Source organism: Callorhinus ursinus, unplaced genomic scaffold, assembly GCF_003265705.2.
Source record: "Callorhinus ursinus isolate GAN/ISIS: 27379988/994484 unplaced genomic scaffold, GSC_fseal_2.0 scaffold20, whole genome shotgun sequence".
NCBI lineage: Eukaryota > Metazoa > Chordata > Mammalia > Carnivora > Otariidae > Callorhinus > Callorhinus ursinus.
In genome coordinates this window covers 18,438,827-18,464,110 of record NW_027397082.1, presented here as the reverse complement: position 1 = coordinate 18,464,110, position 25,284 = coordinate 18,438,827, and the positions used below count along the sequence as shown (strand labels likewise).

Below are 25,284 nucleotides of genomic sequence, written 5' to 3'. Positions count from 1 at the left end.
TCACACATTAAGTGGTAGAGACAAAAATTTTAAATCCAGCTTCTTTAACTAAAATTTCCATGTTCCTTTCAATACATCATGCTGAGTTTTCTGTTTACCTCCATGGTAGCCTTTGATGCAACTCTATGGGAACCACTATGGCACAGAAGAAGGAGCCCTGGGGTGCTGGGCTGGCTCAGTCGGGGTGCCTGGCTGGATCAGTCGGTGGAGCATACAGCTCTTGATCTTAGGGTTCTGAGCTTGAGCCCCAACTTGAGAGTAGAGATTACTTAAAAATAAAAAAAACTTTAGAAGAAAGAGCCCTGAGCCCTGGACTTGGGAATTAAAGGACCAACGATTCTCAGCTTTGCCAAACAACAATGGTGGGACTTTCTGCAATTCACAATATCTTTAAGATTCAGTTTCCTCACTGGTAAAAAGTGTATTTTTATTTATTTTTTTTAAATCAATCTTTTTTTTTAAGATTTTATTTATTTATTTGACAGAGAGAGAGAGAGAGAGGGAACACAAGCAGGGGGAGTGGGAGAGGGAGAAGCAGGCTTCCCTCTGAGCAGGGAGCCCGATGTGGGGCTCGATCTCAGGACCCTGGGACCACGACCTGAGCCGAAGGCAGACGCTTAATGACTGAGCCACCCAGGCGCCCCTAAAAAGTGTATCTTTAAAAGCTTGTGATATACTCTATATAGAGTATACTGAGGAACACAGTATATAAAAGAGCACAAAGCTTAGCACTTATTAAGTGAATTCAAGTGTCAGAAAGGAAAAAAAGTAAACTTTAGCTGGCTTGGCATCACAACTATTTTGCCCTGATCTGGCCTTAGTGTGATAAGTGACATTCAAACACATTTTTCCCGTAATCTCGTGAGAAAACTGACTGGATCTTTGATACTTTTGACATATACGCCAAGTCTAATTCATTAGTGACAGTGAAGATAATCTAATTATTCCCTGCAGCAGGTTCATCAAAGAAATGGGAGGAATGAAAATGAAGGTAGAGGCCTGATGGAGACTTGCAAAGAGAAGAAAGAGGTCATGGTTATAGGCATCTGCTCAAAGTTCAGCCCAGTCCTTTCTGGGCTATTCACAAAAAGCAAAGGCCAAAAGCTTAAATCAGCTGTTTGACAGCCCTTGGGAAGAATAAGGACAGCAGCCAAGCCAGAAGCCACTGAAAAAGAAAGCAACAAAGTAGGAGATAAAGCAAGCATAAAGGAATGTGATCAAGGAAACAGGTCCCAGATGAAAAGGAGCTGCCTGCAAAGCCTAAGTAAATACATGAATAAATAAACACAACATAAATTATACCCATATGAACTTCATACTCTAGCCCAGAATCTGGAGCTTCTTTCAAACACTCACATTTGTCATACTGCCCTTGGGTCACAAAGGGATATTTGGGAGAAGGCAGTTTGTAATTCCCGATTCTTTTTATTTATCATAAGGCCTCACTACAGTATCTGGTTTATTTGCTAGGTACAGATATGCATTTGTGAGATTTATAAAACTGTGTTTGCAGCAAAATGTCTCTGGGGTCAGGTAAGGCAGATCAGCCTTCAGTGCAATCTTGTTAGCGCATCTTACCCCCTTGCCCCCTCAACTCCAGCTCTCCCAACACACACATTTCACACTTCTTTTGTTCCCAGACGTGCCAAATACCGCTGTAAATCACTACAGGACGTTATACTTTTTTTAAAAAAAGGAGAGAGAGAAAAAAAAATTAAAAAGAAAGAAAGGAAAAGAAAAGAAAGATACAGAAATAAACACTAAATCCCAGCGCTGTCACACATTAGAATCTATACCAAGTTGTAGATGTGCATTACCATCACTGGGAATGTCTGGCAAGGCTTACATCTGGAGCTAAATCAAGTTTCCCCATCTGTTGGGTTTGCCTCTTCTACTCAAGTTGTTAATTTTTCAATTGTTTGCAAGAGCAATTTAATAACTGTTGAGAAAATGGGAAATGATAGGCACAAAGGGAACAAGGAATGTAAGGAAAGTCAGCTTGAGACTTCATGATACTGAAAGCACATTCTCTCCATTTACAAACAGCTCACTCCTGTGAGTGTGTGGTATTTCCTTAAGACCCTAAGCCAAACTCCATGTCTGACTCAATTTTATCCAATACATATAACACTCTGTAATTGCTTTGCTGTTTCATAAGGGACCTAAAATAATTTAGCCCCATAAGCTCCATTTGCCTTTGTTTACCACAAATAGAAAGAGCCATGTAAAGCAAAACGTCAAAGTTCCAGATCCCCATGAGTCATTCCCTGAACTCACAGAGAATGGCAGAAAAAAAAATTTCAGAAAAAAGCTTTCAGATGGCCTATACACAAAAAACACTTTGGCAACAAAGATGCCTGAAAAGGGCTTGCAACCATCTCTTGGTAAGAAAATTCATAGAACAGCACTGTGAGCTATTTCAATATGACAATATGAAAGTCTCATGCACTCCTGCTTTTCTTGATCAAGTACGACATTTCTTCCACTCCTACAGATATCAGGGCTTAAAATAGTACTGTTCAACACACTCTACTCAGAAACGTACAATAAACCTCAGGATGAGCCAAGGAATGCTGAAAGAGGTAAGTTCTCATTCCTTACCTGATATTAACTAATGCATGGGTCACCTTGCTAGCTGCTTCTTTCCACTGGCCTGCATTGGTAGAAAGCCTCAGGACTATAAGGAAGAAAAGAAAAAAGATCTGTTAGACCCCCGTATAAAACACAAATATGAGGAATAAAGATACATCTTGGAATAGCTTTATTAGAATAACCAAACAGAGCCTATACCAACATTCCATTTAAAACTTCCTCACCTTAGAGAAAAATATTAAGGCTTATTCTCAACTATCTTCACCAGGATTTTTTTTCTCTAGCTTTTTTTTCACTTTCTATCAAAATACTCCTCTGCCTTGGGTTCCCCTCCATCTACTCGGCTGCCACATTTATCATTTCCCTAATGGCTGGGGTTGATTTAGTGGAAATGGCTGGCTGAATAAGTATCCCCTCTGCTCCATACTTACCTTTCTCCTAAAGGTTTAAGCTAGGTCAAACAGGGCAAATAATCTTGCTAGATAGAGAATGGTCATGTTTCAATCAAGGAGTAACCTGTTTTAGCTCCTATGACTTAACTGTGTGACCTGCAACATGAATCAATAGGAATATCCTTCCCTTTTCTGACCACATTCTATCTCTTCTCCACACTTACCAATAGGAGGAAAGATGATGGAAATATAGAACATCCTCAATCAGCTAAGAGCTTCAGGACCATACATTACAGTATTGATACCACTTTAGAAAAGAGACAAACCAGGACAAGTGCTCCTTGGAAGAGCAAGCACATGTTGGGCACTCCAAGTTTATGTTTTTAATGACGGAATAGTTAATAAGAGCCAAGTTTACTATGTGCCAAGAAGTGAACAAAGTTAGGTTATATGAAAGATAGCAAAGAAATGAAGAAACAGACTCAGAAGAGACAAGTAATTGCTCTAAGTCATTCACATACAGTTGTATGTATCTGAGCTAGAATTTGAACCTGGAGAGTATGACTCTAGAGCATGTACTTACTGTAAATGGTTGAGTATGAACCCTGAAGCCAACTGTCAGAGTCTAGTTCCTGCCCCTGCCATTTACTAAGACAATAATAGCGATACTTACATGAAAGGATTATTATGAAAATTAAATAAGTTAATATATATAAAGCCTTAGATCAGTGTCTGGCACATAGTAAATGTTGTATATTAGCTATTATTATTTAAATAAATGGACTCCCAAACAAATGAATGAATATATCTGAGACTTTCCCAAAGGAAGGAAAGTGGAGCCCAACAAACATTAAGAAATGTGTAACCAATTTGCCTAGGAACTTTATACCTGAGTACCATCACTAGCTATTCCTGCCCGGTATTCTAGCAAGGAGAGTAACAGCAGCAGCTAAATCTGAGGGAAGGCCTATGGCTGTAAGAGGGATAGAAAACTCATCTGGCTGCTCTTCTAGCAATACCTCATTTTTATAAATTCATGCAATTTTATGAAAGAGAGTATGGAAGCCTTAATAAAACATATTATCAGAACATTGCTTTTCTAATTTACAAGATTTAGTGCTGGAGGAGTTGGTATAGTTCCAAGTTAAAGGTCCTTTAATTAACGTATATGTACAAATTTAATCATGTGATGAACACAATTGTTTAAGCAGGTCAGACATATCTTTTCCAACTCAACTGTGAAACTCCTTAAATGTGTTTCATTTGATCCTCCACTAGATCATAAATTCTCTGAGGGTGGGACCAAAACATTTATGGAATTGAGCTGAATTTTCCTCTCCTTAATTCAGAGAGGTATTTAACTCTGTCCATGATTATTTCTCTGTAATATTCTGTCAGCTCTGTTCCTTAGTGAACAGGCACCAGATGACCTCATCACATCACGCATTTCCTTTGGAAATGCCATAGGCTTTTACATTCTTTTCTGTTACCAAATTTAAACACAAAATTATTTCAAAATGCCCTAAAAGCCTCAAGCTAGGGTAATCATTTATGTAGTAAATTATGGTTCACAAAAATAACATATTACACACCCATTTTAAATAGAGAAGTAAGTAATAGTAAAAACTGGAAACAACCATAATTTCCATGAAAAGAATGGTTAAATAAACTAAGCCCATGCTGGAAAAAAAAAAAGATTTAAGAAAATTACAAAAAAAGAAGAATGACACAAAATAGAAGGATAACATGATTACAACCATGTAACACTATGCATACATGTAGGCTAATACACAACTATGAAAATCATAGCACTAGAAAGGAGAGATGGTAAAATTTATTTTTTCCATCTTGATTTTTCTTTTTATTTAGTATTTATAATATCTTTTTTAATGAAAAAAAAACAGTTCAAAATATGGTATCATTCATGGTCAGGGCAGTTCCTTCCTTTGGAGGGCCTACCTATTCAGTGGACTTCACTGCAATAAATTAATGTCACAGGAATATTAAATGTGTGCCTCCATCAAAAATGTTTCAGTGAGCCTTCCTCTTCTAGCCATGACAGAAGAACAAAACATAATTTACCCTCCTACCTTAAATGACAGAACACTGGACAAAACAGATGAAATAACAACTATCAGACACTGGACAACAGGCATACAGAACTGTGATCCCTGAAGAAAAAAAACAAGGTGAGCCCTACGACTACCCCAGCTTACTGCATGGAGAAGTTTCTAGCCTGTGGGACAGGGAGGAGGAACCTATACAGAACCCAGAAGTCTTGGCAAACCAAAGACATAGAGACCAACACTTGGAGAGGCCAAGGCACCTAGAATTTGTGAGACAGAGTACTGTAGAAGAGGGAGTTTGACAAACTCTGGAGGTCTGTAGAAGGGTCCTCTTACATCTTTTGCTGAATACCGATGTGCATATATAGAAGAGGAAAATACTCAAGGCTGGGCACAAAGAACCACTGGAAAGGAAAAGAAATTGTTAAGCTCACAGAGGGCTCCACAAGTAAAATAATTTGTCTTTCCACCAGCAAGAGCAGAAAGACCTCCTCATACACTGGTTGTGAGACAGAGTCTGCAGATGGGTAATGCATTAGCAATGGGGCCAAATTAGCCTACATTAAAGATGGCTCTCAACCTCCCCTGACAACCCTTAAATGCAAACCTGAAAGGATTAAAACTGATTTCCAAATAATGTAACCACATTCTAGAACAAAGTTTAACATTATATAAAAAACAAAATCTAGCACTCACAACATTAAAATCACAATGTCCAAAATCTAATTTAAAACTTACCAGGCATTCAAAGCAGGAAAATATGACCAAATAAGCAAGAGAAAAACCAGTCAATAGAAACAGATCTAAACATGAGAAACATTAGCAGAATTAGTGGAAAAGGACATTAAAACAACTACCGTAAATATGCTCCATATTCTCAGGAAGACTGAGGAAAATACAAATACAATGAGGAAAGAAATGGACATATTAAAAAGAAGTCCAAACAGAACTTCTGAAATGCACACTACACTGGATAAAATGAACTAAGATTAAAGAGATTAACAGCATATTAAAAAATACAGAAGAGGCATCCAAAATGGGAGGAAGAAGTAAGCTGTCACTATTTGCATATGACATGATACTATTTATAGAAACACTAAAGACTCTACCAAAAAACTATTAAAACTAATAAATGAAGGGGTGCCTGGGTGGCTCAGTTGGTTAAGCGACTGCCTTCGGCTCAGGTCATGATCCTGGAGTCCCAGGATCAAATCCTGCATTGGGCTCCCTGCTCAGCGGGGAGTCTGCTTCTCCCTCTGACCTTCTTCCCTCTAATCTCTTCCACATATTCTCTCTCAAAAAAAAAAAATTTTAAAAAAAAAAAAAAACTAATAAATGAATTCAGTAAAGCAGCAAGATACACAATATACAGAAATCTGTGTTTCCATTCACTAGTAACCAATGATCAGAAAGAGAAATTAAGAAAACAATCCCATTTACAATTGCATCAAAAAGAATAAAATACCTAGGAAAAAATTTAAAAGGTAAAAGACCTGTACTCTGAGAATTATAAGACACTGGTGAAAGAAATTGAAGATGACATAAATGGAAAGATATACCATGCTCATGGATTGGAAGAATTAATATTGTTAAAATGTCCATACTACCCAAAGCAATCTACAGATTCAGTTCAATCCCTATCCAAATACCAATAGCATTTTTCACAGAAATAGAGCAAATAATCATAAAATTTGTATGGAACCAAACACTCTGAATAGCCAAAGCAATCTTTTTTTTTTTTTTTTTGCCAAAGCAATCTTGAGAAAGAAGAACAAACCTGGAGGTATCATGCCTCCAGACCTCAAACTATACTACAAAGCTATAGTAATCAAAACAGCATGTTACTAGCACAAAAACAGACACACAGATCAATGAAACACAGTAGAGAATCCAGAAATAAACTCACATATATTAATCTATGACAAAGGAGTCAAGAATATACAATGGAGGGGCGGCTGGGTGGCTCAGTTGTTAAGCGTCTGTCTTCGGCTCAGGTCATGATCCCAAGGTCCTGGCATCGAGCCCCACATTGGGCTCCCTGCTGAGTGGGAAACCTGCTTCTCCCTCTCCCACTCCCCCTATTGTGTTCCTTCTCTTTCTGTGTCTCTCTCTGTCAAATAAATAAATAAAAGAAAAAAGAAAAAAAAAAGAATATACAATGGAGAAGAGACAGTCTCTTCAATAAATGCTGTTTGGAAAACTGGATAGCTATATGCAAAAAAAAAGAAACTGGACCACTTCCTTATACCATATACAATAAACTCAAAATGCATTAAAGACCTAAATGTAAAACTTGAAACCATAAAACTCCTAAAAGAAAATATAGGCAGTAGACTCTTGGACATCAATCTTAGCAATATTTTTTTTGGATCTGTCTCCTCAGGCAAAGGAGAAAAAAGGAAAAATAAACAACTGGGATTCCATCAAAATAAAAAGCTTTTGCATAGAGAAGGAAGGAAAACATCAACAAAACAAACCCACTGAATGGGAGAAGACATTTGCAAATTAATATCCAAAATATATAAAATATATAAAGAATTCCTATAACACAACACCAAAAAAACAATCTAATTAAATAATGAGTGGAAGACTTGAATAGACATTTTTTCAAAGAAGACATATAGATGGCTAATAGCCACGTGAAAAGATGTTCAACACCATACTCATCAGGGAAATGCAAATCAAAACCACAATGAGATATCACCTCACCTGTCAAAACGGCTAACAAAAAAAGACAAGAAATAACAAGCATTGGCAAGGATAGGATGTGGAGAAAAGGGAACCCTCACGCACTGTTGGTAGGAATGTAAATTAATGCAGCCACCATGGGAACATAATTTTTAAAGATTAAAAATTAAAAATAAAAACTACCATATGATCTAGCAATTCCCCTTCTAGGCATTTATCCAAAGAAAACCAAAACACTAATTTGAAAAGATATCTAAAACCCCATGTTCAGAGCAGCATCATTCGTAAGAGTCAAGACATGGAAACAATCTAAGTCGCTATCAATGGATGAATGAATAAAGAAGTTGTGGCATATATATACAATGGAATATTATTCAGCTATAAAACATGAGGAAACCCTATTTGTGACAACAGATGTACCCTAAAGACATTATTCTAAGTGAAATAAGTGACACAGAGAAAGACAAATACTGTATGATCTTACTTACATGTGTAATCTAAAAACAAAACAAACACAAACCCATAAAAAAAGAGATCTGACTTGGGGGTACCAGAGATGGAGGGTAGGGAGAGGGGGAATGGAGGAAGGTGGTCAAAAGATACAAACTTCCAGTTACAGAATAAAGAAGATAAATAAGGGATGGATACTCTACAACAGGAGGATTTAGCTAACACTGCTGTATGATATACAGGAAAGCTATTAAGACAGTAAAATCCTAAGAGTTCTCATCACAAGGAGAAAAAAATTTTTTCCTTTCTTCCTTTTTTCTTTTTATTGTATCTATGTGAAAAGATGGATGTTAGCTGAACCTACTGTGGCAATCATTTCACCATATATGTAAATCAAACCATCATTCTGTATGCCTTAATCTTCATAGTGATGTGTGCCAATTATTTTTCAATAAAACTGGGGGGAAAAATGAAGGTGTGCTGCTACTTCCAGCATGGCAGAGTAAAACCCACTACAGCCTCTCTCTCTTACTGATTACAGCTAAAAGTCCTGTACTGAATTCACAGAGTAACTACCTGGGGGCCCTAAAAATTAAGTATAAGTAGATAGGTTATAGAAGGGAGTCAAAACTTAGAGAAACACCCACAAAAGGAGTTTCAAGTTATCTTTTCTCCTATTTTTCTTTCAGGCTTTCACAGAGATGCATGGTGGAGAAGTTGGGTAGAGGGCTAAAACATCAATAGAAACCTCACCTTTCTGTAGACAGAAACCAGGAAAAGGGGCTTTTGCTGGTCAGAGAACACAGGGAATCCTGGACAAACCAGGAGAAAGTGTTCCCCTAATTCTGCATATAATAGTTGCACAATTCTCAGGCTCATGCCTGAGCTGAGCAAATATGGAACAAAGATACAAGCAACAAAGCAAAGGCTTTAAGAACTGAATGGATATTTGTTTGTTTGTTTTAAAGATTTATTTATTTTGACAGAGCGAGAGACAACGAGAGAGGGAACACAAGCAGGGGGAGAGGGAGAAGCAGGCTTCCCGCCGAGCAGGGAGCCCGATGCAGGGCTTGATCCCAGGACCCTGAGATCATGACCTGAGCTGAAGGCAGACGCTTAATGACTGAGCCACCCAGGTGGCCCCTGAATGGATATTTGGTGGGGTTTTTGTGTGTGTGTGTTTTAAAGATTTTATTTACTTTTTATTTATTTGACAGGGAGAGAGAAAGAGAGCAGGGAGGGACGGGGGGGAGGGAGAAAGAATCTGAAGCAGACTCCACACTGAGTGAGAGGCCTGACGTGGAGCTTGATCCCACGACCTGGAGATCATGACCTGAGCCAAAACGAGGAGTCAGACCCTTAAGAGAATGAGCCACCCAGGCACCCCCTGAATGGATATTTGAACGACAGTCCAAGCCTCAACTAACCCTTGAGTGGTACATGTGTGGACAAGATCCAAAGCAGCACAGAAAAGGCTCTGAAAACTAAACTGGTATTGGAACTACAACCCAGAGAGGTGAGGCAGAACTTGTAGTCTAACCCCATCTGGGTTGACTGCCTCCAAAAACCAAATAAACAAATCTCCAGAGGATTATAATTGAACCCTGAGTCTACACAACGTAACATTAAAAATGTCCAAGATGTAATCCAAAATTATTCAATTATTCTCACAAGAGTCAGTGAACCTAAAGATAGAATAGTAGAAACTATTAAATAAGAAGAACAGAAAAAAATGGGAGTAACCAAATAATGCTTCAGGGAAGAGGGATAATATCAAAAAGCCTAACATCTGTGTAATTGCAGTCCAAGAAAAGGAAGAAGAAAGAACTTGGAGCAGAAAAAATTTTGTAGGGCTGCCTGGGTGGTTTAGTCATTAAACGTCTGCCTTCAGCTCAGGTCATGATCCCAGGTCCTGGGATCGAGCCCCACATTGGGATCCCTGCTCAGTGGGAAACCTGCTTCTCCCTCTCCCACTCCCCCTGCTTGTGTTCCCTCTCTCACTGTCTCTCTCTGTCAAATAAATAAATAAAATCTTTAAAATTTTTTTTAAAAAATTTAAAAAAAGAATGGCCGAAAACTCCCAAATTTAGTAGAGTCAAGAAGCTCAGCAAATCCCAAACAGGATGAACTCACAGAAAAACCATGCCTAGACATATCATAATCAAACTGCTAACAGCCAAAGATAAGGGAAAAAATCCTTAAAAGAACCTAGAGAAAAACAACATATTACAAACAAGGAAAAAAAACTATTAAAATGACCATAGACTTATTTTCAGAAACCATGGGGACCAGAAAAAGAGGAATACCATCTTCAAAATACTTAAAGACAAGAACCTATCAACTCAAATTCTAAATCCAGCAAAAATACCTGAGAAATTAAGGAAAATTTTTAAATCTTGTCACCAGGAGGCCTGCTCTAAAGGAATTGCTAAAGAAAACTTTTAAGGCTGAGAGAAATAATACCAGAAGGAAATTTGAATCTTCTGGAATAAAAAGAGTAACGGAAATGGAAAATATCTATGTAAATATAAAATATTTTTCTCTCTGAAATTTTTAGAATAAGGATGATAGTCACAAGGAAAAATTATAGCATTGTCTGGTAGAGTTTTCAATGTATGTACATGTAATACATACGACAACTATATCATCAAAGTAAGTGTGGGGGTTGGTGATTACAGAACACTATCTAGTAGAAAACTCTTATATTTTATTGAAGTGATAGAACACTGGGAGGGCCTGGGTAGCTCAGTCCGTTAAGCATCCAACTCTTGACCTCAGTTCAGGTCTTGATCTCAAGGTCATGGGTTTCAAGCCCCACAACGGGCTGCATGCTGGGCATGGAGCCTACTTAAAAAAAAAAAAAAAAAAAAAAGAGAGAGAGCCATGTTAAACATAAAAATATAGATAAGTTAATAGTAAAAGGATAGAAAAAGGTAAACATGGAGGGGCGCCTCGGTGGTTCAGTCGTTAAGCATCTGCCTTCGGCTCAGGTCATGATCCCAGGGTCCTGGGATCGAGCCCCACATTGGGCTCCCTGCTCCGCGGGAAGCCTGCTTCTCCCTCTCCCATTCCTCCTGCTCGTGTTCCTGCTCTCGCTGTGTCTCTGTCAAATAAATAAATAAAATCTTTAAAAATAAATAAATAAATAAGGGAAATATGGAGACACTAAGCAAAAAAGAAAAACCAGGGGTGCCTGGCTAGCTCAGTCGGTATAGCATACAACTCTTGATCTCAGAGTTGTGGGCTTCAGCCCCACACTGGGTATAGAGATTAAAGATAAAATCTTTGAAAAATGGGGGAAAAAAGAGAAAAACCACAATGGCTGTATTAATATCAGACCAAACAGACTTCAGAATGAGGACTATTACCAGAGATAAAGAGGGACATTACACAATGATAAAAGGGTTAACTCACCAAGATATGATAATCCTAAATGTGTACACATGTGACAGCAAAACTATAAAATATATAAACCAAAAAGTGAAAGAACTGAAAAAATAAACAAACCTACAATTAGAGTTAGAGACTGCAACAGTCCTCTCTGTCCCTTTAGAACAAGTACACAAAAAAATACGTGAAAACAGACACCGTATCAAACAACTTGACCAAACTGAAACTTACAGAACAGTCTACTCCAAGAGCAAAATCAAGTGCAGAAGAGTCATTTACCAGGATGGACCATATTCTGGGCCATAAAACAAATCTCAATAAATTTCAAAGGACTGAAATCACATAAAGAATATCCTTGGAGCAAAATAGAATTAAACTAAATATTACTAACAGAAAGATACTTGAAAAAATTTAAAAATCCCCAAATTGGGTGCCTGGGTGGCTCAGCTGGTTAAGCGTCTGCCCTGGGCTTGGGTCATGATCCCAGGATCCCAGGATCCAGCCCTGTGTTGGGCTCCCTGCTCAGCAGAGAGCATGCTCCTCCCTCTCCCTCTGCTGCTCCCCCTGCTTGTGCTGTCAAATAAATGAATAAAATCCTTAAAAAAATTAAAATAAAATTCCCCAAATATTTGTAAATTAAACAAAATAGTCCTAAATAATCCAAAGGTCAAAGAAGAAATCACAAGGGAAATCAGAAAGGATGCTGAACTTGAATGACAACATAAACACAACAAATGAAAATGTTTGAGATGCAACTAAAGTAGTATTTGGAGGGAAATTGATAGGACTGAGTATTTGTATTAGGAAAAAACAAAAGTCTCATATGAATGACCTAAACTTTCACCTTAAGAAACTAGCAAAACTCAAAGGAAGCAACAAGAAGGAAATTAAGAGCAGGAATCTATGAAATAGAAAACTAAAAACCAAGAGAGACAAAACAAACAAACAAAAAACCACTATGAAACCAAAAGCTAGTTCTTTGAAAAAAAAATATCAATAAACCTGAAAAACATATAGCCAGACTGACCAAGAAAAAGAAAAGACATAAGTTATCAAAATCAGGAATGAAAGAAAGAAAAGACTCTACAGACATTAAAAATGAATATTACAGTGGTGCCTGGGTGGCTCAGTTGGTTAGGCAACTGCCTTCGGCTCGGGTCATGATCCTGGAGTCCCAGGATCAAGTCCTCCATCAGGCTCCCTGCTCATCTGCTTCTCCCTCTGACCCTCCTCCCTCTCATGTGCTCTCTCTCTCATTCTCTCTCAAATAAATAAATCTTTTTTAAAAAATGAGTATTACAAACAACTATATGCCCATAAAACCTATGAGTTAATGAAATAAAACAAATTCCTTGAACGATACAACCTTCCGAAAGCCACTCTGAAGAAACATATAATTTAAATAGTCTTAGATCTAGTAAAGAAATTGGGTTTACAGTTAAAAACCTTCCAAGAAAGTAAATTCCAGGCCCAGCTCGCTTCACTGACAAATTCTACCAAATATTTAGGAAAAAAAATAATACCACCTCTAATCAAATTCTTCCAGAAAATAGATGAGAGAATTATATGAGGTCAACATTACCTGATACTAAACCCAGAAAATGACATTATAAGAAAATAAAATTACAGACCAGTATCCCTCATGAATATGGGCAAATAAAATCCAGCAACACATAAAAATGATACTAAGTTTAAAAAAAAGATAGGAGTGCGTGGGTAGCTCAGTTAGTTAACATCCGCCTTTGCCTTAGGTCATGATCTCAGGATCCTAGGATTGAGCCTTGCTCAGGCTCCCTGCTCAGCAGGGGAGTCTGCTTCTCCCTCTCCCTCCACTGCATGTGCTCTGTCATGCACCCTTTCTCTCTCAAATAAATAAAATCTTTTAAAAAATTAAAAAATTAAAGAAATAATAAGTTACAATCATGTGGGGTTGGTTCAACATTCAAAAATTAATCAATCACTATATCAACAGTTTATAGTAGGAAAACCATGTTATCATCCCAATAAATGCTAAAATTTTTAAGATTTTATTTATTTTATTAAAAAAAGAGAAAACATGCACGTGAGTGGGGGGAGGGGAGAAGGAGGGGGAAGAATCCCAAGGAACCTCCACACCGAGCTCGGAGCCCAACACAGGGCTTGACTTCACAACCCTGAGATCATGACCTGAGCCAAAACCAAGAGTTGGATGCTCAACTGACTGAGCCACCCAGGTGCCCCATGCTAAATTTTTTTTAGAGATTTATTTATTTATTTATTTGAGAGAGACAGAGAGAGCATGAGTGGGACGGGGGCAGAGGGAAAAGCAGACTCCTCACTGGCCAGGGAGCCCAGTGGGTCTCGATCCCAAGACCCTGAGATCATGACCTGAGCCGAAATCAAGAGTCAGATGCTTAACTGACTGAGCCATCCAGGCGCCCCTATGCTAAAATTTTAAAACAGAATCTGACATTCATTAATGAGAATAACTCTCAGGAAACTAGAAACAAAAGGGAATTTCTTCAGCCTGATAGAGGGCATCTATGAAAAAACCAATAGCTAATGTCACACTTAATGAAGTACTGAATCCTTATTATCTTAAGATTGGTAAAAAGGCAAGTATATCCATTCTCACCACTCTGATTTAATATACTACTAGAGGTCCTAACCAGTGAAATAAGACAAGAAAAAGAATTAAATGGCATACAGATTAGAATGAAAGGAATAATAAAACTCTTTTATTCCCAAACTACATAGCTATTTACATAGAAAATTCTAAAAAGATTACAAACTACTAAATCTAATAAGTGAGTTTACCAAGATGACAAATTCGGAAATCAATAGTCTTTCTATATATTAGCAATGAGCAAATAAAAATTGAAATTCTAAAAAATACCATTTTCAATAGCACCAAATTCCATGAAATGGGTTGAGATAAATTTAATAAAATATGTGCAATATGTTTGATGAAAAAAATCAAAGAAGACATCAATAAATATTCACGGGCTATAAGATGTATTACTAAGATGTCAATTTTTCCCAAAATGATCTATAGATTCATAATATTTTTTTAAAAAAGATATTTATTTGAGAGAGAGAGAAAAAGACAGGGAGAGAGCACAAGCAAGGGGAGGGGCAGAGGAAGAGGAAGAAGCAGACTCCCTGCTGAGCAGGGAGCCCAGCAGGGCTCAATCCCATGACCTGAGATCATGATCCAAGCCCAAGACAGACACCTAACCAACTGAGCCACCCAGGCACCCCTAGATTCATCATAATCTAAATCAAAATTTTAAAAAACCTTAATCAAAATTCCAGTAGGGTTTTAACAAAAACACACTTAAATTTATATGAAAAAGTATCTAAGATAGCTAGAACAATTTTGAAACAGAAGAACACAGTTGAGGAGCACCTGGCTGGCTCAGTCAGTGGAGCATGAGGCTCTTGATCTCAGGGCTGTGAGTTCACGTCCCACATTGGCTATAAAAGATTACTTAAAAATAAAATCTTTAAAAAAATCTTGGGGTGTGTGGGTGGCTCAATCAGTTAGGCATCAAGCTCTTGATTTCAGCTCAGGTCATGAACACAGGATTGTGAGATGAAGCTCCGCATCGGGGTCCAGGCTCAGCGAGGAATCTGTTTCTCTCCTTCTCCTTCTCCCTCTCCCTCTGCCCCTCCTCCCGCTCACACTCTCTCTCTCTCTAAAACAAAACACTTAAAATCCTTTAAAAAAAAAAACAACGTTGAAGGACTCACACTATCTCTTTCAAGACTTACTTTTATAGCAATCAAGAAGTCAGTGTTATTTGTGAAAGGAGAGACACATATAGCAACAGAATAGAATATTTACATATGTAAAGTCACTTGATTTTTGACAAAAATCAATTCAATGGAGAAAGTCTTTTTTTTGTTGTTTTTTAAAGATTTTATTTGTTTGACGGAGAGAGAGACAGCCAGAGAGGGAACACAAGCAGGGGGAGTGGGAGAGGGAGAAGCAGGCCTCCCACAGAGAAGGGAGCCCGACGTGGGGCTCGATCCCAGGACCCCGGGATCATGACCTGAGCCGAAGGCAGACATTTAATGACTGAGCCACCCAGGCTCCCCCATGGAGGAAGTCTTTCAACAAATGGTGCTGAAACAAGTGGACATGCATAGTCAAAGCATGAACCCCAATCCAAACCCTGCAGTATATAGAGAAATTAACTTGCACTGAATCTCAGATCTAAATGTCAGGTACTAAAACTATAAAACTTCTAGAAAAAAGAGAGAGAATCATTTTATCTTTGGGTTAGAGAAAGATTTCTTAGATATTACACGAAAAGCACAAACCCATAAAAGAAAAAGTTAATAAACTGTATTTATCAAAATTAAAAACTTCTTCGATAGTTTGCAACTGAGTCCAAGAAAAATGGAAATCTGCTAGCTGGATTTTAACAAAAATCTTTCCCTAATTGGTGGATGAGACTGAAAAATAAAATGGGGCGCCTGGGTGGGTCAGGTGGTTAAGTGTCCAACTCTTGGTTTCAGCTCAGGTCATGATCTCAGGGTCATGCGATCAAGCCCCGCATCAGGCTCCATGCTTAGCACGGAGTCTAGTCAAGATTCTTTTCCCTCCCTCTCCCTTCTCCTCTACTCCTCCCCCTGCTCAAGCTCACGCATGCTCCCTCTCTCTCTCAAATAAATAAAATTTAAAAAAAAAGAAAAGAAAAAACAAACAAAAATGTCTTCAATAGACATTGTTAAGAAAATGAAAATACAGGGATGCCTGGGTGGCTCAGTGGGTTAAGCATCTGCCTTCAGCTCAGGTCATGATCCCAGGGTCCTGGGATCAAGTCCGGCATTGGGCTCCTTGCTCAGGGGGGAGCCTGCTTCTCCCTCTGCGTGCCGCTCCTGTGCTCTCTCTCTCTGACAAATAAATAACAAAATCTTAAAAAAAAAAAAAAAAAGAAAATGAAAATACAAGCTAAAATCTGGGAGAAAATATTTCCAAAACACATAACTGATAAAGGACTACTGTGCAAAATATACAAAGAAACCTCACATCTCAAAAACAAAAAACAAACAACCAATTCTCCTTAGAGGAGAACTCTAAATAATCTATGTAGATACTCTCCCCTCAAGGAAGTGGAGCTTAACCTCCCCACCCCCACTACCAACTTCAGTGCTGAGTGTATTTAGTGACTTGCTTCCAAAGAACAGAGTATGAAAAGGGAGGAAAAACCACAACTCTGCAGTGGAGAAACTTTGCAAATAGTACCCTAACCAAGTGATAAAGGTTAATATCGCCAGTGGTAAGTCATGTTGATAACATAACATCCAAATGTTATGGAAAGGCCAATTTGACTTTGTGGCATTCTTCCTGAAAAGCCAGGACCCGAGTCCAACCCTGAGTAAATCATGAGAAAGACCAAAATTGAGCAAGAGTCTCCTGAAAACTGTCAAGGTCATGAAAAACAAACACTAAGAAACTGTCAGACAAGAAGAGACTAAAGAGATATTAGAACTACATGTAAAATAGATGGAATCCTGGAATACAGTAAGGACATCAGAAGAAAAATTAATAGAATCCAGGGGCACCTGGTGGCCCAGTCGTTAAGCGTCTGCCTTCGGCTCAGGTCATGATCCCAGGTCCTGGGATCGAGCCCCGCATCAGGCTCCCTGCTCCATGGGAAGCCTGCTTCTCCCTTTCCCACTCCCCCCGCTTGTGTTCCCTCTCTCGCTGTGTCTCTCTCTGTCAAATAAATAAATAAAATCTTTAAAAATAATTAATAGAATCCAAATACAGTCTAGAGTTTAGTTTGTGTGTGGGTGGTAGGAAAAAAAACACATATCATAAAATTTACTGTCTTAGCCATTTTTAAGTGTATTATTCAAAAGTGTTAAGTATGCTCACATTGTTGCAAAACAGATCTCCAGAACCTTGCAGAACTGAAGCTCTATACCTATTAAACAACCACCTTTGCACCCTCCCCCCATCCCTTGGTAACCACCATTCCATCTTCTATATCTACAAATTTGACTATTTTAGATACCTCACATAAGTGGGACCGTACAATATTGTCCTTTTGTGGACTGGTTTATTCACTTAGCATGATATTCTCAACGTTCATCCACACTGTAGCATGTAACAGATTTCCTTCCTTTTCAAGACTGCATATATCCATTCATCCATTAATGGACATTTGGGTTGCTTTCATCTCTTGGCTATTGTGAATAGTGCTCCTATGAACATGGGTATGCAGTATTTTTTTTTTAATGGGCAAAAGATCTTCAAAACCAAAGAAGATGGCAAGTAAGAACAGAAAAGATGTTCAACATCATTATTCATTAGGGAAATTCAAATTAAAACCATAACGAGATATTCCCACACACCTGTAAGAAGCCAAAAACAAACCAACCAACCAAAAACCAGTACTGGCCGGAGGGACTATAACTCATATATTGCTGAAGGGAATGTAAAATAGTACATCTATTTGGAAAACAGTCTGGTGTTATTCTTTATAAGAAACATATACTTGGGCACCTGGGTGGCTCAGTTGGTTCAGCAACTGCCTTCGGCTCAGGTCATGATCCTGGAGTCCTGGGATTGAGTCCCGCATCGGGCTCCCTGCTCAGTGGGGAGTCTGCTTCTCCCTCTGACCCTCCCCCCTCTCATGTGCTCTCTCTCTCTCTCTCTCTCTCATTCTCGCTTTCTCAAATAAATAAATAAAATCTTTAAAAAAAAAAAAAACATATACTTAACCATGACAGCCAAAAACCCATTCAGAGGTATGTAACCAAGTGAAATGAAAGCCTGTGTTCACATAAAACCCTGCACAATGATGTTCACAGGGGCTTCATTCATAATCGTTAAAAACTGGAAACCTCCCAAATGTCCTTCAACCGAGAAATGGATAAACTAAGCTGGCATAGTCCTACAACGGGTATTATTCCATGATAAAAAGGAATAAACAGGGGCGCCTGAGTGGCTCAGTCGTTTAAGCGTCTGCCTTTGGCTCAGGTCATGATCCCAGGGTCCTGGGATCAAGTCCTGCATCAGGCTCCCTGCTCGTGCTCTCTCTCGCTCTCTCAAATAAATATTTTTTTTTAAAAAAAGGAATAAACTACTGATACATGCATCAACAGGGATGAATTTCAAATAAATTACTATGTAAAAGAAGCCAGATTCAAAAGACTATACAATCTCATCTTTGGTGTTTTTTTTGAAAAAACAAAACTATGAAAAAAAGGAAAAAGAAAAACTCTGACACCAGGAAACAGATTCGTGGCTGCTGAGGGTTTAGGGTGAGTGAAGGAGTTGACCTCACAAGAGCACAAGAGACATTTCCGGGATGATGAAACTCTTTTATATCTTGATTTTTTGTGATAATTATACTTTTATACACATTTGTCCAAACTCAGAACAGTACATTGAAAACCATACATGTAAATTATACCTTTAAAAACTTGACTTAAAAAACTAAATGTTTTTGGGGCGCCTGGGTGGCTCAGTTGGTTAAGTGACTGCCTTCGGCTCAGGTCATGATCCTGGAGTCCCAGGATCGAGTCCCGCATCGGGCTCCCTGCTCAGCGGGGAGTCTGCTTCTCCCTCTGACCCTTCCCCCTCTCATGTGCTCTCTCTCTCAAATAAATAAATAAATAAAATCTTAAAAAAAAAAAAAACAACTAAATGTTTTAGGGCACCTGGGTGACTCAGTCAGTTAAGCATCTGCCTTTGGCTCAGGTCATGATCCCAGGGTCCTGGGAACAAGTCCTGCATCGGGCTCCCTGCTCAGCAGGGAGTCTGCTTCTCCCTCTGACCCTACCCCCTGCTCGTGATCTCTCTCTCACTCTCTCTCTCAAACACATAAATAAAATCTTAAAAAAAAGTTTTTTCATCATACTTTATACAAAATGGAAAGCACTGAAACATGCTCTTTGTTGTGTTTCATTTAGTGAAATTTTTCATTTTCCTATTTGTGATCTCCTGGTTCACATTTTAATTGCCTTGGCAGATTTGAGCATGCCCAGATATCCTCTCTTATCTTGTTGCTGTAGCTACAAGGGCTTACCTCATTTGACTATGCACATGGCCCAGTTGAGTAGGTATGTCAGGCTTCTATAAAATATCTCCCCACTCCAACTCTCCTTCCTTTCCTCATTGAAAGACATATTTATTCAACTATAAATGGATGCTAAGGCCTCTGAGGCAGCTCTTCACCCTTGGAAAATTTTACATTCTTGAAAACAAAGATATTAATAAAGCTGGGTGGACACAAAACCACATCAGGAACACTGAGAATTTGGCAATAGAAGTCTGCTAAAGGGTTCTCATGGAAGACTTCCTAGCTTCTAAAAAAAGACCATGTGTCTTGATATGACAACTGGAACTTGTTATTCTCAGGAGAGCTGACCTGATGCTAAAGCTATTATACTAAGAAAGAAAGTGGAGAAACAGAAAACACCCAGGTCCTTGAGCATCAGATCACATCTTTCTGGAAGTGTCATTCCTTAGAATTCTTGCAAAGTGAAATAATTTTCCTATTGTTCAAGGTAGTTTAAGTCAGAGTTTTTTGATACTTGCAGGTGAAAACATCCTACTAATACAAGGCCCTACTCCCACTGCCTAAGATGTCATAGCAAAGCTATATGTGGTTCTTAAAAGTTTTCTCTACTGCTCTAAAAAAGAAAATCTATTAGAAAAACATTTTGTCAGGGCGCCTGGGTGGCTCAGTCGTTGAGCGTCTGCCTTCGGCTCAGGTCATGGTCCCAGGGTCCTGGGATGGAGCCCCACATCGGGCTCCCTGCTCGGCGGGAAGCCTGCTTCTCTCTCTCCCACTCCCTCTACTTGTGTTCCCTCTCTCTCTGTGTCTCTCTCTGTCAAATAAATAAATAAAATCTTTATAAAAAAAAAAGAAAAAGAAAACAATTTTGTCCTTCTAGGCAATCCTTCTTTTCTACTGTTTGCTTCTACTCTTTCTCCTAGTACTTGTTCCAAATCCCCTCTAGTTTGCACATGATATGGGAGAGAGTTTTTACTAATAGTCCCAACAAAAGGGATAAAGCAAACCAATCTGTAGTGACAGGAAGCAGACTGGTGGTTGCCCAGAGATAGAAAGCAAGGGATAGAGGTGGTAAGAGGTGGTAGGAGGGACATAAGGGGATAAAGGAAACTTTTGGTAGGTGATGGATATGTTCATTATCTTGAGTGTAGTGAAAGCTTCGTGTATATAAATATATATATATGTCAAAACTTATCAAAAATTGCATACTTTAAACAAGTGCAGTTTATTATATATCAATTATACCCAATAAAGCTAGTAAGTGAGGATTTGGGGGTTTTTTTTAAAGCTTTAGTGAGGGGCTGTTTCTGTGCAATCTACAGAAACCTTTCCTGACCTTTCAAATTCCAGGCAGGTTTGTAGACTCTTCACTCAAATTTACAGGAATACATGTCCTCTTTCAAGAAATAAGTTATATTTACTATGGCCACAGAGTAAATTTTCATTGAGCCAATCACCAAAAGGATGGCAAGAGAGATTTTTATCTACTGCCCACTTCTTCTTGTAGGTTATGCTAAAAATACGTAGGTACATTAAAACTCTTTAAAATCCTGTACCTTCTCAAATCACACAATGTTCCTTTGGGATCCAAGCTCTTCTATTTGCCGCTGTCAATTTCCACCCACTCTTTCACTCCCATCTCACTGGCAGTCACTAAATCCACAAGCCTCCCTTTCTTTCTCTCACACAAACATAAGGGCTATAGGGCTGCTAACCAGCTTTGTCCTGAGATGAATTTTGAGTTTCCAAAAGCAAAGAACTCCACATATAACTTCCTATTGCCTGAGAAGAGACTTCTAGATTTCTGTGCCAAGCAGGAAACCAAGCAACTAGAAGAGAATCTTTCGTAGTCTTCTCCTCTTACATGCCAAAAATCGCAGCTGATGGCGGGGAGGGGAGTAAAAAGAAAAGACAGCTTACCCATAGAGTAGAGGTTGTCAAAGCTCTGGTGCATGCGGATAATCTCATAGTAGAGTTCATCATAGCTGCTGGGAGTGGGCAGGAATGTGTCGCCATATGTGATAAACATATTAAATAGGTTCACAATCTAAAAAAGAAGCAAATGGGGCGCCTGGGTGGCTCAGTCAGTTAAGTGTCTGCCTTTGCTCAGGTCATGATCCCAGGGTCCTGGGATAGAGCCCTGCATCGGGCTCCCTGCTCAGCAGGAAGCCTGCCTCTCCCTCTCCCACTCCTCCTACTTGTGTTCCCTCTCTCGCTGTATCTCTCTCTGTCAAATAAATAAATAAAATCTTTAAAAAAAATTAAAATAAAATAAAATAAAAAAGAAGCAAAAGCCCATACACAGGCATCGCGTTATGAAGACCAGAAGGGTACTATCAGTAGCATACTGTAGCCAGTTCTTATTGGCTTGTAAGAACTGTTAAATTTGCAGGAATTTTGTGAGCTGGTTGTTTAACAAAAAAGCCTTTATTACAAATTGACATATAAACTTACAATTCAATAAATTACATTAAAATGAAGGTAATACTCAAACTTACAACTTCCTATTTTCTATCTTTTAGTATTATTTATGTTCTTGAGATTAATTTACACTTCTTATACCTGTGTGGTGGGAATATCACATAATGGTGTGTTATTGTTCATCTCCCCAGCTCTGCATTCAACAATGTCACATTATTAGCTTGAAATTGGCCATGATGGGAATAGTTGTACCATAGAAATCCACAAATGCTACAAATCAGGGCTTTTTCCCCTCAAATGTTAAACATTTATGAACACACTGGGTAACATCCTGAGAAGACAGTCAAAATGCACAATTGCCCTCCTTCTACCCCAAATAACCAGTCAGATAAACAGGCATCTGTAATGTCCCTCTGAAACCAAGTGCAGCCATGATGGAACCATTCATCTGGCTGGGACACCTCCAGAGGCTTTGCTCTGTACCAACATAGAGACTATAGTAGCCTAATAGTTCAGTCTCTCACCGGGGACCAAGGCTCACAGAGATCTGACCCATACCTGTCCCCACCAAACAGTACATTCTCATGAAAGAGAAAGAGTCTCAAGTTTGCCAAAGACATAGGTGAGAGAGGAAGAGTGGGAAGCACCAGTATAGAGATTCAAATCCAAAAGGAAAATAAAGGCCCGACTCCCCCTATGCCTTAGTCCCCAGAATACTAGCTCCTGTTTCAACCTGGCCTATCTATCTTAGGGTATGGCTTCAGAAAAAGGGGAAAAAATGTTTTTAATTGAAGTACAATTGACACGTTATATTAGTTTCAGGTGTATAACATAGTGACTCAAGTCTATGCATCATGCTCTGCTCACCACAAGTGGAACTACCGTTGGTCACCATGTAACACCATTACAACACCACTGACTATACTCCCTATGCTGTACCTTTTATTCCCATGACTTATTCTTTCCACAGCTAGAAGCCTGTACCTCCCACTTCCCTTAAGAAATATTTTTTTTGTTACTCACCATAAGGGCTAATGTAAAAATGTTGTGTTTGGCCAGAAGTACAGTCTCATTTGACATAAGGAACTTCAACAAATTTATCAAGGCTTTAAAAAAAAAAAAAAGACATCAATAAGGTATTCAAAGAATAATTAATAAAGTTAAATCAAACAATGAAAATAGATTGAAGAAATCCAAATAGGGCTAGAACAAGTAAGTCACAGCTACCAAGAATTTTTTAAAAGCAGGTAAGGCAGATGTATCTAAAGCAAGCAGTGACCTTCCCAAGCACATATCTGTTCATCTGCCCATAGAAGGTTTTTAAAAATCTACTTCTTTGTACTTTTTTTTTTGATACTATTAGTTTATCATAAAAGAGAGACACAAAAATTACATGATGAAAGATTATACAACTTCAATGGAATGGGCAGCTTTACTTAATGCCATTTCAATAATGATTTCTTTCAGTCTACAAACTTTCTGAGAATGTCACCATCTCTAAATAAGAAATAATCCTTATCATCTAGAACTACTTTGGTGCTTCCATAATCTGAGAGAAGAACTTGATCTTGAACTTTCATACTAACTGGTTGAATTTCTCTACCCTTTCCTTTAGAGCCCAATCTAACAGCTACTACTGTTGCTTGCAATACAGTTCCCTGAGATTTTTCTGGAAGCGTAATGCCTCCTCTGGTTACAGTTTTGGCAGCTGTCCTTTCAACTAAAAGTTGGCCAAAAAGGGGAAGAAACTTTCTAAACACCTGTCCTGCCATGACTCCAGCTGCTGCAAGGGAGACCCACAGTTTGATCTCTTTGTGCCACTTCTTTAATAGCAATTAAGCTTGGAAATCTGACTACAAAAAGGACATCTTAGGGGCTCCTGGGTGGCTCAGACAGTTAAGCTTCTGATTCTTGGTTTTGGTTCTGGTCATGATCTGATGCATCCAGCTCTGTGCTCAGTGAGGAGTCTGCTTGAGATTCTCTCCCTCTGCTCTCTCCCCTCCTCTCTAAAATAAACAAACGTTTAAAAAAGGGGGGGGCGCCTGGGTGGCTCAGTCGTTAAGCGTCTGCCTTCAGCTCAAGTCATGATCCCAGAGTCCTGGGATCGAGCCGCACATCGGGCTCCCTGCTCCGCGGGAAGAGAGAAGCAGGCTTCTCTCACTCCCACTCCCCTGCTTGTGTTCCCTCTCTTGCTGTATCTCCCTCTGTCAAATAAATAAATAAAATCTTAAAAAAAAAAAAAGGACCTCTTAGTATTCTAAATTTACTCCCACACAGTGATTTCCCCACCAAATTTGTTCAATTTATAGATCGAAATGAGGATCCCCCTCTCATCCTAGGCTAATGGCATGTCATTTCACAATGTTTTAGCTATGCATTTGTTTCAAACATCATGGCTAAGAGGGGCATCTTTCAATTCTAACTGCTCACCAGATGTGCCAACTATATTGCACTTCAGCTCTGGATGGGAAGAGAGCTCATGAAGAGGAAAAAAAGCCCCTAACTGTTCAAACAAAAGTGCAGCTTACCCTTTCCTCTCTCAACCATGACAACATTTACCAAAAAGGTCCCCTTTCTCCCTGATATGCTTAATGAGGACTAAAACCCAGGTAACCTCAGTTAAAAGACTGACTGCCAAATACCTAGCTTAACACTGTAGGTATAAAGACATTTTTGCAAATAAATATTAAGCATAAAAGAAATCATCAGATGCCTGTTCTCTTTCACCCACAACCATGAAGTAAATCCTACTTCTGTGCCCATCATGACTATTGCCACTGTACCTACCTCCCCTACTTGATGGGAAACTATGAAGAAGGGGTTCAGCAGCTGCAACCAATTGGTGGTCCTTCTGTCTTCTCCCCCTAAACCTTCTCTACTCCCACAGACACAAAAAAAGACTTGACCTCTCCTTTTCTAAGACCGTATCTGCTTCTTTGCCGGCAAAGAAGTCCATTCTCCCATGCTGTCTGAGCTTTGTGTGAAGTTTACTACCCTTCGAGAAGAGATGTGAGCTTTGATTTGAAACAGCAGGGAATGATGAGTAGGAGTAAGACTCTCCAGATACTTGCTGCCTGCCACACAACACTCCTTACTCTCAACCTCTGAAATCACAGGTACAGAAAAGAAACAGCAGGCAAGGAAAAGTACAAGGGCCTGTCTACGTTCTGTTTCTAAAGCCTGAATCTTCCCCTCAAATGGCAAAAAAGCCTTGCTAGAGATGAAGGTCACAGGCATCCTCATTTATGAACTCTTCACCCTTGCACT

General features: G+C 38.9%; 1 protein-coding gene and 1 pseudogene across 6 annotated transcripts in view; both read right to left on the bottom strand.

The window, feature by feature from the left end:
* ARMH3 (armadillo like helical domain containing 3) overlaps positions 1-25,284 on the bottom strand; it is a 182,046-nt gene that overhangs the window by 74,426 nt on the left and 82,336 nt on the right. For 4 of the 6 annotated variants that reach the window (XM_025880599.2, XM_073904279.1, XM_025880602.2 and 1 more), the window contains 3 exons: positions 23,041-23,123; positions 21,517-21,643; positions 2,602-2,677 (listed from right to left, as the gene is read on the bottom strand). In XM_025880599.2, coding sequence (XP_025736384.1) covers positions 2,602-2,677; positions 21,517-21,643; positions 23,041-23,123 — 286 coding nt within the window. The remainder of the gene's footprint in view (positions 1-2,601; positions 2,678-21,516; positions 21,644-23,040; positions 23,124-25,284) is intronic. The other 2 variants (XM_073904280.1, XM_073904278.1) reach the window with 2 other exon arrangements.
* LOC112830647 (10 kDa heat shock protein, mitochondrial pseudogene) lies at positions 23,481-23,789 on the bottom strand (annotated as a pseudogene).